Source organism: Rhinatrema bivittatum, chromosome 4 (genome assembly GCF_901001135.1).
Source record: "Rhinatrema bivittatum chromosome 4, aRhiBiv1.1, whole genome shotgun sequence".
NCBI lineage: Eukaryota > Metazoa > Chordata > Amphibia > Gymnophiona > Rhinatrematidae > Rhinatrema > Rhinatrema bivittatum.
This window is the reverse complement of record NC_042618.1, coordinates 314,180,896-314,196,352: the sequence shown is the minus strand read 5'-3', so window position 1 is coordinate 314,196,352 and position 15,457 is coordinate 314,180,896. Positions and strand designations below refer to the sequence as shown.

At 43.6% G+C, this 15,457-nt stretch overlaps 1 protein-coding gene across 3 annotated transcripts in view; it reads right to left on the bottom strand.

The window, feature by feature from the left end:
- TBCD (tubulin folding cofactor D) overlaps positions 1-15,457 on the bottom strand; it is a 974,871-nt gene that overhangs the window by 384,930 nt on the left and 574,484 nt on the right. For all 3 annotated transcript variants that reach the window (XM_029600281.1, XM_029600283.1, XM_029600282.1), the window contains exons 22-23: positions 13,940-14,000; positions 6,761-6,783 (exon numbers count right to left, since the gene is read on the bottom strand). In XM_029600281.1, coding sequence (XP_029456141.1) covers positions 6,761-6,783; positions 13,940-14,000 — 84 coding nt within the window. The remainder of the gene's footprint in view (positions 1-6,760; positions 6,784-13,939; positions 14,001-15,457) is intronic.

The window sequence follows — 15,457 nt, the reverse complement described above, 5'->3', positions numbered from 1 at the left end:
CAGGGGCTACCGCTGCCATTGGTCGGCCCCAGTGACATAGTAAGGGCAAAGGGCCATCGGCGCCATTTTGATTACTGGCAGCCGACGGCCCAAGCCCAGGAGATCGCTCCCGAACCGCTCCTGGACCCTTGCTGGACCACCAGGGACTTTTGGCAGGTCTGGGGGGGGGGGGGGGGTCAGGAGGGTGGGGGATTATAGTAAATTAAGTTGGCAGGTCTTGGGGGAGTCAGGAGGGTGGGGGGATTTTGTTAGATTTTTAGTTTTGGTTTTTTTTATATTCGCTCCATAAGACGCACATACATTTTCCCCCCACTTTTGGGGAATAAAAGTGCGTCTTATGGAGCGAAAAATACTGTAATTAAAATGGCAGTCAATCAAGAAAAATAAACTTTAAAAAGCCACCTTTACTTAACCCCTCCAGCAGCTCTCCTACTGCCCTTCCATGCAGGCCGTAGCACACACTAGAAGCAGCAGTAGTGGCTAAGCTCTATACTCATGGTCCTTTTCCTTAGGGCCCATGTCTCTCACACACATACCATACCACTCATGCCTCGATGACCAGTTTCTGTCTCTCACACACCAATCATTTCCCAAACAGTCTTTGACACACACACCAGTCACCTTCCTGAACAGTTTCTCTCACGCCACACACACATACACAGACTTCCGACACCCCTGTTCTACTTACAATTATGGGCTTCTCACTCTCATAATCACTTTCTCTGTCTCACACACACATGCACCAGTCTCTCACTCCCATGCTTGTTCTCGCCACATGCACAGGCTTCTCATTCCCATAATCACTTTCTTTCTCTCACACACACACACCAGTCACCTGATCTCTCTCATGCACACACACACACACACACACACACACACACAGGCTTCCCACTCCCATGTTCTCTTTCAGATATACAGGCTTCTCACTCCCATGCTGTGTCTCACACACACCCAGATTTCTCACTCCCATGGTCACTCTCTTCACATGCACAGGCTTCTCATTCCCATAATCACTTTCTCTCTGTTACACACACACACACACACCAGTTTCTCTCTCATTTCCATACTCGCTCTCCACATGCACAGGCTTCTCATTCCCTGAATCACATTCTCTCACATTCACACACACCAGTCTCTTTCTCTCACACACACCGTCACCTTACCAACCAGTCTCTCTCTCTCTCATTCATGCGCGCACACAAACACAGGCTTCCCACTCCCATGCTCTCTCTCTCTCACATAATCAGGCTTCTTACTCCCATGCTTTCTCACATACCCAGATTTCTCACTTCCATGCTTTTTCTCTCTCTCACACATACACAGTAGTCATCTCTCTGAGCAGTCACTTTCATTGTCTCTCACATATACACACACATCAGCTCTCTGACCAGTTTCTCTCAATCACACACATGCTCTCAATCAAATACATTCTCTCACTTACACACAGGCTCTCAATCACACATACATTTTCTCACTTACACACAGGCTGGCTGCCTGCTTCTCTCTCTCACTCACTTTCTCTCCCCCCCCCCCCCCGAGCATATATGTTACTGCAGCAGCCGTCTCCTCCAGCCCCCGCAGGCCAAGAAAGAAGAATCCCATTGGCTGCGGGAGGCTCATGCTGCTGTCTCCTTTCCCGATTACTGTCTGCTTTGATTGCTCGGGGGCCAATGCTGCTGCCGCCGCTGCTACTTTTCCACATGGCACGGCCTTTCTCCTTCCCGCGCAGGACATATCACTTCTTGTTCCAAGTCATGGGGGGGGGGGGGGCAGGCGCGGGAAGAAAAAAAGGCCAGTCGCAGGTGCCACTGCTTCTTCTACCACCGCTGCCGTTCCCACTGGGCTTGAACATACTGATAGCCCGGTGGCAACGGCAGCAGGGAAGGAAGAGCAGTGGGAGAGACTGCCGGTGTTTGGCGACACACTGGTTGAGAAGCGCTGCTCTGGAATACAAACACCCTCCTTGAAATCTCTTAAATAATTCTGAAGGGGCAATAAAAGTGGTCTTAGGGAAATTAAGAATACGTAAATTTAACATTCTGGATCTATTTTCAAAAAATTATTTATTTATTTATCAGGTTTTATAGTCCGTCATTAAGAAAATATTCCATCACAATGGTTTACAAAAAACATAAAATTCAAAATAATAATAAAAATAAATAAAAACAAATTATCAATAACTATTTCATAAAATTCAGACATTAAAAATTTGAAATACAAAAGATTAAAAAATCATTAAAATAATTAAAATACAATAGTAAGACGGTTAAAAACTAAATGAAATAAAAACAAAGTAAAATAAGATTAATATCAGCTCAACTGTTCTGGTCTCACTGGATTTGTTCATGCTCACTGTATGCCCTATGAAAAGCCATGTTTTGAGTTCCTTTTTAAATTCTTTCATATTTTGTTGAAGTCTTCCAGATTTTGTCTTCCAGATTTTGTCAAAGTCTTCCAGATTTTGGGTCCTGCTATTGAAATTGCTGTTTCTCACCTGCGATGTGTGCTGTTTGCACCATGGGTATAAGAGTAAGTAAAGGCCCTTGTTACTCAATAGCAGATTTCTTTGTGGTGTGTGTAGTCTAATTGTGGCATTGAGCCATTCTGTTGCTTCTCCTTATAAAATTTTGTGAATGATGCATACAGCTTTATACTCTATGCGTTTGTTTATAGGTAACCAGTGTAATTTGATTAATACGGGCATAATGTGGTCATATTTTCTTGTGTTTGAGAGGACCCTTGCTGCCGCATTCTGAAAAACTTGCAGGGGGCAATTAGTGGTTTCAGGAAGCCCTAAGAGTAAGGCATTGCAATAATCGTGATTATTAAGTGATTGCAATAATCAAGTGATTAAGGGAAGTGATCCCACCGCCCAGAAGCGACACCTCGAGCTTCAGAGACCGGAGACTTTTAAATAGATTTTTACCTTACTTTGTCTCGGCGCTTCCCGGTCTCTTTCCGGGCGGTCTCCGGCTACGGGGGGAAAGGGAAAATACCTTCACCGCCGCACTCGAAGTTGCACCCGCTGCCTCTCGGCCTCACCCGATGTCGGGGGCTACATCCCCGAAGGTCGGCCGCCGGACCAAGACTTACCTCCGAGGGATCACGGAAATCACCTCGGGAATTCTCAACTGGGGGAGGAACTCAATGGGTGTCACCGCAGGAGAGCGAGGCTAGTCTGTAGAGAAAAGATTTCTTCTTATTTTGGTTTTCTTTGGTAGAATTACTCTAACACTGTGTGAGCGTGCATAGAGTCCCTATGGAGACGGAAAATACTGAAGAGCTGCAGTTCCTGCAGGGGTATATGTACTAGGGGCTGACGTCAGATTGAAATCTGATCCGTCTCCAACTGCTATCAGGAGTACACTATACCCATTGGTCCTGAGTCCATTTGCTACACGCTAGGGAATAAGCATTATAGTACTATTCTGAAATTATATTCATCTAGCAGAGGTTTTAATCACTTTAGTGTGTGCAATTTGTTATATCCGTCTTTGAGTTTATTTGCAATATGATTCTTCAATGTTAACTCAGAGTCAATGATCTCTCCTAAATCTCGAGCATTATTATTTACTTGAAGCTTTGTTATATTATGTTCCACACTGATATTTAGAGGTTCAATGTGTCCAGCTCTGTCTAGCAATATAATCTCTGTTTTTTCCACGTTTAACATTAATTTCATGTTAGTTACTAGTTTCCTGATCAAAGATAAATACATCACTGTTAGTTTGAGTGTAGCTTCGATTGACAAGTTTATCGGGTTTAGAATTTGTATTTGTATGTCAAGATTTCAATAGATTTAACAGCAGTTTTGAATTCCTGAAACAGAGAGCTTTGTAAATTAGATTTTAAAACTGTTAACAAGAGACTGGAGAGGGGTCTGGTAAATAGGTGGGCATAGTGGGCATATTCAGGTCAGAGAGGAAAATGGCATTTGGCCATTTAATTTTCAAATGTAATACGTTCTTTTGCTCCCATTCTGCTGCCCACAAATAGGCACAAAATACTCAGATGCTTTTAATGCAGATACTTTGCACTTGCTACCTTTCAGACATAATATGAGTAGTTTCTCTTAAAAGAAAATGTCCTAAGGTATGCATAGTGAAACCACCCTGGGGGCAATATGCAAACTATATGGGTGGTTTCACTATGCATACTTTAGGACTTTTTTTTTAAGAGAAACTATTCGTATTATGCCTGAAAATTAGCACGTGCAATCTATCTGCATTAAAAGCATCTGAGTATTTTGTGCTTATTTATGTTGGCAGCAGAACGGGAGCAAAAGAACATACTACATTTGAAAATCAGATGACCAAATGCCATTTTCCTCTCTGACCTGAATATGCCCACTGAAAGCCTCTTTTTCCTGCAGCTACAAGTATGCATGTTGTGGCAGCTATGCATATTTTTAGCTACATTTGAAGAGGGCAATTTTTAGCCAGGCCATTTCACCAGCAAAAGTACCTATTTACCAGATCCCTCTCCAGACTCGTTAACAGTTTTAAGGCTCCACTGCCTATCGCAATATGACCTACCAATCAGCTATTGTCAGGGTCCAATCAGAGTGGATCAGGGAGGACAGAGGAGGCCAGCAGCATTGCTTACCTGTAACTGACATTCTTCGTGGACAGCAGGATAGGTGGTGTCACCCAATAGTACTAAGAATGGAATGTTTAGTAGCTAGAGCTAGAAAGGATTAGGCTGTCTTCCTGCTCATGCACGGTTATTATACCAAGCAGTCACCTGCCGTGAGGCTCCATCAGTCATATAATAAGACTTACAAATAATTTTTTTTTTTACGCCAAGTGGGAAGTTGCTGGGTATGTGTGATTGATTATTCTGCTGTCCATGAAGATCAGCCACAGGTAAGCAATTCTGTTTTCTACATGGACAAGTAGGATGAACCACAGATTTTTTTTTCTCGTTATAACATTGAAATTTCCAGGAAAAATAAAAAGTGAGAACAAAGGTCTCTATACATAGAATTTGGTGTAAGGTGAGTAAGTCATTAGTGCTTGAAGTTCATTGACTATTCTAGCAAAAGTGACTGCCATAAGAAATACTACTTTCCATGTGAAATATTTCAGGTAAAAAACATTAATGGGTTCAAAAGATATTTTCATCAAATTAGTAAGAATCACATTGAAGAACAGCAGACAATTCTCTGGGAGGCTTGAGGTGAAATAAGCCTTTTATGAAACAAACTAAGAGGATATAAAAAAATTAGTTCTCTTTCCTCTTCATCAAGGGGTAGATTTTCAAACCGCGCGATTTGGCGTACTTTTGCTGGCGCATCAGGCGCAAGCAAAAGTACGCGGGATTTTAGTAGATACGCGCGTAGCCGCGCGTATCTGCTAAAATCCTGGATCGGCGTGCGCAAGGCTATCAATTCCATATAGCTGGCGCACGCCGAGCCGCGCAGCCTACCCCCGTTCCCTCCCCTCACCTTCCCCTCCCTTCCCCTACCTAACCCACCCGCCCGGCCCTGTCTAACCCCCCCCTTACCTTTGTCGGGGGATTTACGCCTCCCGGAGGGAGACGTAAATCCCCGCGCGCCAGCGGGCCGCTAGCGCACCGGGACGCAACCTGGGGGCAGGTCCGGAGGGCGCGGCCACGCCCCCGGACCGTAGCCACGCCCCCGGGCCCGCCCCCGGAACGCTCTCGACACGCCCCGAAAACGCCGCGCGGTTCGGGCCCGCCCCCGACACGCCCCCCTCAGAAAACCCCGGGACTTACGCGAGTCCCGGGGCTCTGCGCGCGCCGGTAGGCCTATGTAAAATAGGCTCACCGGCGCGCAGGGCCCTGCTCGCCTAAATCCGCCCGGATTTGGGTGGATTTAGGCGAGCAGGGCTCTTAAAATCCGCCCCCAAGTGCTTACTGCACTAAAATGAACCCAGGCTAAATGTGTCTAAAGCAGATTACGACAGGTGAATAAGTAGCAGCTTTAGTGCAGGGCAGGAAAAGGGATTGTATCCACCTATCTGTGCACCATATTCCTATGGTTTGTTAAATGATTGATGCATAAAATAATTCAATTTGAAACACATTAAAAATAGACATATTTTGTCTGATCACTCATGCTTTCTTAAAATGCTACACATCTTACAAATTCTGCCAGGGGTATGTAAACGTATGAGCACAACTGTTTATAAAGTAGTGTAGTTGCTATGATAGTCTACTTGAATGCATGGAAATAAAGGTTAATAGAAAATAAGGTGATACATTTTTATTGAACTAGATTAATACATTTCTAAACTAGCTTTCAAAAGCTGCTGCTCCTTTCTTCTGATCAGAATTGTATAAGCAAAAGATTACATTACCAGAAATAAGAGAATCATAAAAGGCAATCCAATTAGTGTGGGGAGGAGGGTTGATCAAAAGGTGAAAGAATAATTTTATGTCTCTAAATTGTTTAAGAAACCTAGGTCTTTGTTGAGGGTTGTTTTTTTTAAATCAATTCCAAAGTGTTTGATCATTTTAACTTCACAATACCCATCAACCCCCTTCCCTTTCATATACTCATTTTGTAATGTCATCTCTGGCTTTACATTAGGCAATCCAATCCAGTGATGATGTCTGGAAAGCAGCTCTATCAGTTACATAACATTTAAAAAATATGCAGTCAAGCAAAAGTTGAACTGCTTAGACAAATTGCCTACATTTTTACTTTAATACAGAACTGGATGATGAGAGACTGAATATACAACAGAAAACAAAAACATAACCGCAATCTTATTTGCACTAAATTTCTCATTCTTACCTATACAGGTGCCTGTCAAAGAGCTGGAAGGAAAGAATTTGAAAAAGAATTTTAGTTTGGCAAATATTTCATATTTGCCAGGGTTACACACCAACTTACAAGTTCAAAAACTATTACATAGGCAAGGCCATCATAAGTGATGGGACTAAACATCATTGCCCCACGTATCTTAATATGAGCAAATACATCAAAAGGCTGAGATGGCAAATTTATATATTTCATTTAAATGAACCAATGCTGAAGCTATCATTTAATATTTTCTCTGCTCACTTTTTCATTTTCTTTTATGGAAGTATAATTTTGAAGGAGTTTGGATATTATATATTCAGCAGTCATCCTCAGAGGAAAGGTATTATCATGGAAATGGCTCAGCTTTCTGGATATATAGCATGTCAAGGAGAAATAAACATGACAAACTGATAGATATTCATAGGCTGTGAGACAGAAAAGATGCATTTATAGAATGTGGTAGATGAATGTACTATATAGTTAGGAGGTAAAACAATGGGGTCAATACAAAAAAGGTGAGGTTACAGCTGTGCACTGAAAGTCATACACAGGCAAATCCCCACACAACCTGAATCAGTAAACAAATGAAATGGAAATCAATGCAGCAGCAGAAAAAAAAGTGCATACAGACAAAAATATGCAATTAGAGGTAGATCTTAAAACATTACGCGCGCGCGTACTTTTTTTGGCGCAACCAGCGCCAACAAAAGTACGCCGGATTTTATAAGAATCGTGCGTAGCCGCGTATATCTTATAAAATCCGGGGTCGGTGCACGCAAGGCTGCGCAAAATTGGCAGCCTGTGCGCGCCGAGCCGCACAGCCTGCCTCCATTCCCTCCGAGGCCCCTCCGAAATCGGAGCGGCCTCGGAGGGTACTTTCCTTCCGCATCCCCCCACCTTCCCCTCCCTTCCCCTATCTACCCCACCCCCGAGCCCTACCTAAATCCCCCTCTACATTTTGTTGTGCAAGTTACGCCTGCTTGAACCAGGCGTAACTTGCCCGCGCCGCCTCGGCATCCCCCGGCACAGGCCGCAGTGCCTGGGGACTCGGGATCGCGCCCCCCCCCCCCCCCCCCCCCCCCGCCCGGGACACGCTCCGGACCGCCTCCTGACCCCAGACACGCCCCCGGACACGCCCCCAGACTGCTGACACACCCCAGACACACCCCCTCCCGCCCCTTTTACGAAGCCCCGGGACTTGTGCGCGTCCCAGGGCTTTGCGCGCACCAGCGGCCTATGCAAAATAGGCGCGCCGGCGCACGAGGGCCCTGTGCGTGTAAATCCGGCAGGATTTACGCGCGCAGGGCTTTTAATATCTAGCCCTTATTGAGCAGAAGTTTCTTGCATCAGATATTTGTGCATCTAAACTGTATTTATTTAAAAAAAGAGCGTGGGTTTTTTTGTTTTTTTTTTTTAATGGAGTATACATAGAAAAAGTCTGTGAGTTTTCATGCAGGAAAACATATATTAAAAGCCATGCAGTCACTTCCACCTGGTGCCGTAAAATGCTGCAAGAGCTAGGAAGTTAGAAGGTGACTCATTTTCGAATTGGAAACCTTACACTTTGCAATAATGGTGGTGCAATCGGGAATTTCTGGCCTACTTGGATTTGTCAGAGGCTTACCTTCATATTCCCAATAGATCGGAACACCAATGCTTTCTACGCTTTACGGTGTTTGGGCGCCATTATTATAATTGGGCGCTGCCTTTTCATCTTATTTATTTATTTAATTTATTTAATTGTTTTTATATACCAGTATTCGAGAAATACATCATATCTAGCCACCGCTCCCTGAACATTTTCCAAGATTAAGATGGTAGTAGCTGCGGCCTTGCAAAAAGAAGGAATCCTGGTGCACCCATATTTGGATGACTGGCTGACTTGAGTCAAGTCTCAGGATGAGAGCCACCTGGTGATACACAAGGTGATCTCCTTATTGCAGGAACTCAGTTGGCTGGTGAACCTGACTAAGAACAATTTTCAACTAGAATTTCTGGGGGTTCAGTTTGACACGGGACAGGACAGAGTTTTCCTACCGGAAGTTTGGATCCAGAAATTGATGTCTCAAGTGCATCAGTTGATGACCACCATATGCCAGACGGTGTGGTCCTACCTACAGATACTAGGCTTGATGGCAGCTACACTGGAAGTGGTGCTGTGGGCAAGGGCACATAGGCATACTCTTCAGAGTTCTCTGCTATCTCGTTGGAACCCACGGTCTCAGGATTATGTGGTTTGGCTCCACTTGCTGATGGAAATCTGCTCCCACCTCCAGTGGTGGTTGCAGAGGGATCATCTGAGAAAGGGAGTTCCCTTCTCCTCTCTGGTCTGGTTGGTACTCACAACAGATGTGAGTCTCCATGGTGTCTGGAATTCACTGCCCAGGGGTGTTGGAATGCCGAAGAGTCCTGCTGGAACATCAATTGCCTGGAAGACCGGATGATACGACTGGCATGCTTGCAGTTCAGCCACAGGCTGCAGAATCAAGTGGTTCGTATGATGTCAGACAACGCGACAATGGTGGCCTGTATATCAGTCACCAGGGAGAACCAAGAGCCTGCAAGTGTCACAGCAAATAGACCAGCTGATGGAAATGATGGAAGTTCATCTGCAGATAATCTCGGTCTCTCACATTGCAGGAAAAGACAATTTAAGAGCGGATTTTCTTAGCAGGGAAAGTCTGTACCAGGAGAGGTGGGTATTGTCAGCCGAGGCATTTCAGCTGATTGTGGATCACTGGGGCCTTCCGTTCCTAGACCTGGCAACTTCTCAGAATGCGAAGGTTCCTTGATTCTACAGGTCACAGGAGAGATCCGTGGTACCTTGGAATAGATGCTTTCGTACAGGTCTGGCCGGAAGACAGATTGCTTTATGTCTTTCCTCCATGGTCCTTGCTGGGCAGGATAATTCGTAAGATCGAAGGCCACAGGGGGCTAGTGCTACTGATGGCGCCGGACGTGCAGATGAACCAGCAGCTAAGTCCATGCTGGGAAACCCAGTTACACCAAGGCACACCTCTGAGGGACCACGGAAATCACCTCAGGAATTCTCAACTGGGGGAGGGACCTTTAGGTTTCATCACAGGAGAGCAGGGCTTTCTTTTCCTGAATTTAGAATCAAATTTCTCCTTCCAAAAAGCTCGAAGCATTCCCCATAGGAAGATGCACATCCACCTTCTGCTGGAGATGGAGAATACTGGCAGGCTGGGGTCACTGCAGGGCTATATATACTGTGATGTCAGCTTGCTCAGTCTCCATCTGCTGGCAGGGAAGCATAAGCATAAGGACCTGAGTCCATCTGTCCACACACTAGGAAAAACTGCTTTGCCATGATAAGAGGAAAGGGAAGATCTGGACCTTTCCCATTGTGTCCTTACCTCCCACTGGGCAGCGTGTCATAGATGAGTTTGTGGCTCCTGCATTGGAGAAGGGGGCAAAAATCCACTTTGTTGGCCTTGGTGTATGAGAGTTAAAACTGGCTGCATACGAAGTTTTGCTTAGCCCCCTTGATGCTTGTCTTTTGCCGGCTGGGCGGAGCTCTACTCCTGAGACTGTTACTGATGATTCTCAGGAAAGTCTCAGGAGGAGCAGTAGTGGATGCCGGATTTATTAACCTTTTATTTTTTGGTTCATAACAGTTTTTGTGTGCACGTTTTTTTATCCGGTGACACAATGGAGCATGTCGATAATGTGGTGGATCAAGGAGTAGAAGAGGGAAAAGAGATGGAGGACAGGAGGAGAAAGGAACAGGACCCAGAGTTGAAGGGAAAAGGAAGAGGGTGGATGTGGCAGAGCAGAGAGAGGCTGCAGTAAGGGATAAACGTAGCAGATGATAGAGCCTCCCCCTCCCCTAATGGGCCAGAGCAGCAAAGCAGGGCATGGTGGCAAGTTTGGAAGAATGTGCGTGATGTGTCCTTTTCAGAGCTTAACAAGAACATGTGTGTGAGAACTATGCTGCAAAGTATGGCTCCAAGAATTAATTGGAGACCAAGAGGAGGATCTGGGCCTTGATAGCCACTGATGTCAGCAACCTGGCCGTCAAGACCCAGACAGTAAAGCAGATATAACAGTGCTGGTGCAATACGTAAAGGAAGATTAAAGAGAAGGTGGCAAAAAATACAAGCAGCATAACAAAAGACTGGGGGAGGCCCACCATGCTGACCACCTTGGAGGAGCTGATACTCTCTACAGTTCGGCCTGAGGCATTTGCCAATGTGCATGGAGACTGCAGTTTTTATTCTACAGGGGATCCAGGTGCATGTAAAAAATGATTTGATGTTAACGTTTGACTTTGGGGAATGGGGGGGGGGGGGGGGAGGGTGAAGAGATGACTATGAATGGAGTAGATGCAACTTTTGTTTCTGTATCCTTAAAACAGTTGATGCCATAAAAATGAGGGCAAGGATCCAGGGAAGACTGCTGCTATTCATGAAACTATGGAAAAAAATTGAACACCTTCCATTCAAGAATTCACTTTTTCCTCCGCTTGTTGAGCCAGTTGGTCGACCAGCAGATGCATATCCATGTAGCTCCAGAGAGGTAACAGAACCCACCAAAGATTTTCCAGTCATGGAATATATAGAAGAGCTGCCAGCTATTCCTTTGCTCCTAATTCCTGGAAGATCTTAGTGATCAGCTGGAGATTTAAATGATGTCCAGGAAGGAGTAGGCATGACAACTCTGTGGTTGAGAGATGGTCTGGTGTGTACAGGGAATTGTGACAGGAGACTGTAGCCACCATAGACAGAAACAGGCAAAACATGGCCACTCTTTTGGCCAACCTTACTATCGCATTAATGGCATTAACCAATGTCACTGAAAATAGTACCATGGCACGGCATTCAGATTGACTGACTATTCTGAAGAGTCTCCCTGTTACATGCAGAGAGATGCACCATGCCCCATGCCTAATCCTCGTGGTTTCTTTTCTCCCTCCTTCTCTCCCTTCACTCATATGTTCTAGTTCTTGAACTCAACTTGGTTCTTCTTCACTCCATGCTGTCAGTGCCAGTGGAAACACTAGGCAGCCACCAAAAGCACCAGTGATGGCACCCTCTTCTTTCTACCTACACTGGCCCATATGGGTAAGGAAGGAGGTGGTGACATGGCTGCCGCCATCAGGAGAAAGAGCAGTGCAGCTGGAAAAAGCTCAAACCTCAATGCAGTCAAGAGAAGGGGGAACCCCACAGCTCAGAAGAAACAGCATCAACTCCCCTCTCCTCTCAGGTAAGGAGCAGTGGGGTCTGTTCCCCCTCTCTTCCTGGCAGTCAGTTGCAGGAGAGGCTGGAAGAAGTAGCATCAGCCTTCTCCTCCTCCTGCAGTCAGGAACAGCATGGCCTGCAGGGCCAGAAGCAGCAGCATCAGCCTCCCACTTCCACCCTTGGGCAGTCACAAGCAGGAGGGCAGTGAAGCCTAGCCACTGGAAAAAGCAGAGTCTAGTGGGCCGTGAAGTAGAAAGAGGAGACCACTACTGTCTCTTTGGCCTTCAGAGGGAAGAAAGAGCAAAGGTTTGAATGTATAAGCGTGTGTGTAAATGACCATGTATATAAGCACACGTGAGTGTGTGTGTGGGTGTGTAAGAGAGGGAACGGGGGAGCATGCGTGAATGAACATGTGAGAGAGGAAACATATGTGTTTGGGAAAGAGTGTGTGCAAAATCTCCCTTCCTCTTCCCCTTGTAATCTATGACAGTCTTAGGGTATCTGGAAATCAAAATTCCTGTGTATAGAAAGCAGGGGATATATTTTTTTTAGTTTTAATTACTGGGTGTTATTTGATGGTGTTTGCTGTATTAAAATATTTTATTAGTGTTTGGTACAGTTTTATGAGTTTTTAATTATTGGATGTTGCTTTATTCATCAGCTCTTTTGAGAAATATTTTTTTCTTTATTAGGATGATTTTACTAATACAATTGATGTTTTATATTTCTTGATTTTATTTTTTATGTTCTGTGAGAAACAGAGTGTCTGTATTTTACCTTGTTCCACTCCATAGAGAGTCTGGTTTGTTGCAGTATCTAGTTCAGTTTTGTCTGCATATTTCTATTTACACTTTATAGTCTCTTTATTCTGTAATTGGCAAGTTTCTGTTGTGCATGTATGACTGAGATAAGGTATTCTGTTAGAATGTAGTTTCTGTGTAGGGATCTAGAACAGCCTGGCTTGTTTTAGTTTCCTAATAGGTAGTGTATTAATGGCTTGGTGTAATATTTGCAGTGTTGCCTTTTCCTAGGTAGGATTATTATTGTCTAAGTGCTGGTCAGATAGTGCTGTTTTGGTATGGTAAATTTACCATATTGGGTACCAAGTATTCGTAGAGTTTGCTGGTTGGTACTGAAATAGTGCATATTTATTTATTTAAACATTTTTCTATACTGTCATTTAGTGATATACCATCACAATGGTTTGCATATAAATATAATATACATGTGTTAGTTTTAATTAGAATGTCTGTTTTCATGTAAAATCTGTTATGTATAATTTTTAATTCTGTATGTGGAGGGAACAGGTAGGGGTGGGGGGAGTGGCACAAGGCAGTAAGGTTCGCCTAGTGCACCAAATACCCTTGCTCCGGCCCTGCATGCTGTGCTGTTGCCGTTTTGGTTGCAAACAGCAAAGTGGCATATTCATCTGACGGTACTATTTGAATGTGGTGGATTTTCATTATAACATGTTGCAGAGACATCAGTATTGTGGTGTTTAGTTGTCACTGTATTATGTACTTGCTTTTTCGTGTGAGATTTTAATTGAAAAGTGGGAATTATTTAGGATGAAAGAAAAATAGTAATAAAATTTTATTTATGATAAAAGAAATTTAGATAGTAATTAAATGTTTAATGTTTTCTTTATTCCGATATAATAATCCACATGATCACCAAAACTAGTGAAACTCTGGTCCACAACATCTGGCTACTACATGCTGATTGATCTTAAGAGTTATGACCATGGCCACTCTATACAGGTTAGTCAGTCTTCTTGGAAATATAATGTAGCCATACCGCTGATATAAGACTCAATACCCTCATCTCATTTCTTCTACATGTTACCCCTCACCTACCCTTATTACTGCACTTTTTAATCTGTCCCAAGCATGTTTAAGTAGTAGCATTTGAACAGGTTAGTATAAAGCAAATGTGAAGTTGCAATAAGTAATAAAGAGAATTTACAGACCTCCTGATGAATCATTTTAAGTCCTTCCAATGTTTCTTCATTCAAATAATGGGTTATAGTCCTGTCAAATTGCAGAATATTGGTAAAGTATGTGAAAACAGGAATAAAGCACTCAATCATCATTGCTTGCTAGCATTAACAAGTAATATAAAATTAAAAGCAATTTGATATTGTAAGGTATGTGATCTGCATACAAGTTCTAAATAGCAGAGAACAGAAATGTAAGAAGGGTATTTTCCTTCTGATCTCCAAGTCTGATTGTGTATCTATGCCTTCATGAGTACATCGAAAAATAAACTAAACCCTTAAAGGGAATTATGCATAGCCATCCAATTTACCATTCTACTTTAAAAAAAAAAAAAAAAAATTCACTCAACTAAGTTTCCTCGCAATGTGTCAACAGGTTCTAGATGAGAGAGTTGAATTGTTTCCTACACTGTAAAGATGTGTAAGAGCTGGTGTGTTTAATTATCTTAAGGATTCCTCTTCCTTTTTTTTTCTACTGCATTAGTTTTCACACATACTGTAAAGAACTTTGACTGTGCAGACTGACATAATACCATGCATCTACACAGGGGCCCCTCAGTCTTTTTTTTTTTTTTAACAAACACAGAGAAGCCAGCCCTTAGATGATAGGGGCATATCTAGTATGACATACAGCCAGCGCCATTTTGACTAGAGAAAGCACTGGGCCAGACCCCATTAGACCACCAGGTATGCCCGGGATGGTCAGGGGTATCAGGGGTCAGGAGTGGGGTTGGGTGGCTGCTACTGTCGGGGGGAGGCATTTATTGGAAGGGGTATTTGTGTATGGGGGCCATGGTGTTTGCCATGCAACTTCAAGGTTTTTGTTTTGTTGATTTTTTTTTTTTGTTTTTTAAACTTTTTTTCTTTTGAAGGCCGCCACTAGAGGAAATAGGGGGGTGGGGATGGACGAGGGTCTCACAGTATCTCTAGAGGAGTCTTTCACTCTTTGGGATGGGCTCTTTTGGACGGCTCTTTAAAAACCAGCCTGAGAGCATTAGTGCCCCAATGCACCCAGAGAAAATTAGCTACAACTCAAGAGTTGTAGCTAACTTTCAAGAAAATAAGTAGGCTTGCATATTTTGAGACAATCTGTATTATTTTATTAGCATAACCTTTAATAGTAATGAGCTGCTTTGCATGCTTTTACAAAGCATATGCATGCAAAACAGCTCATTACCATACTAGTTTTAACTGGGGTTAAATAACACGTGATATTTAAAATACTGCTGCTTAGGTGTTTAACACACATTAAACACCTAACGAGGTTTAGTAAATGACTCCCTTAGTTTGCCAGGAGGGATCACAGACAAGGGAAGAGTGAAGAGAAACCAAGCAGAGGGACAATGTCATTCTCTTGCATGCCAACAAGCCACTAATCCATCTACTCCACAGGGTAGATGGGTTAATGAAGATATCAGATAAAATGATACTCTTGTAATATTGCACATTTTAAAAATGTTTTTTACATGAATTATGATGGTTAATATTGTT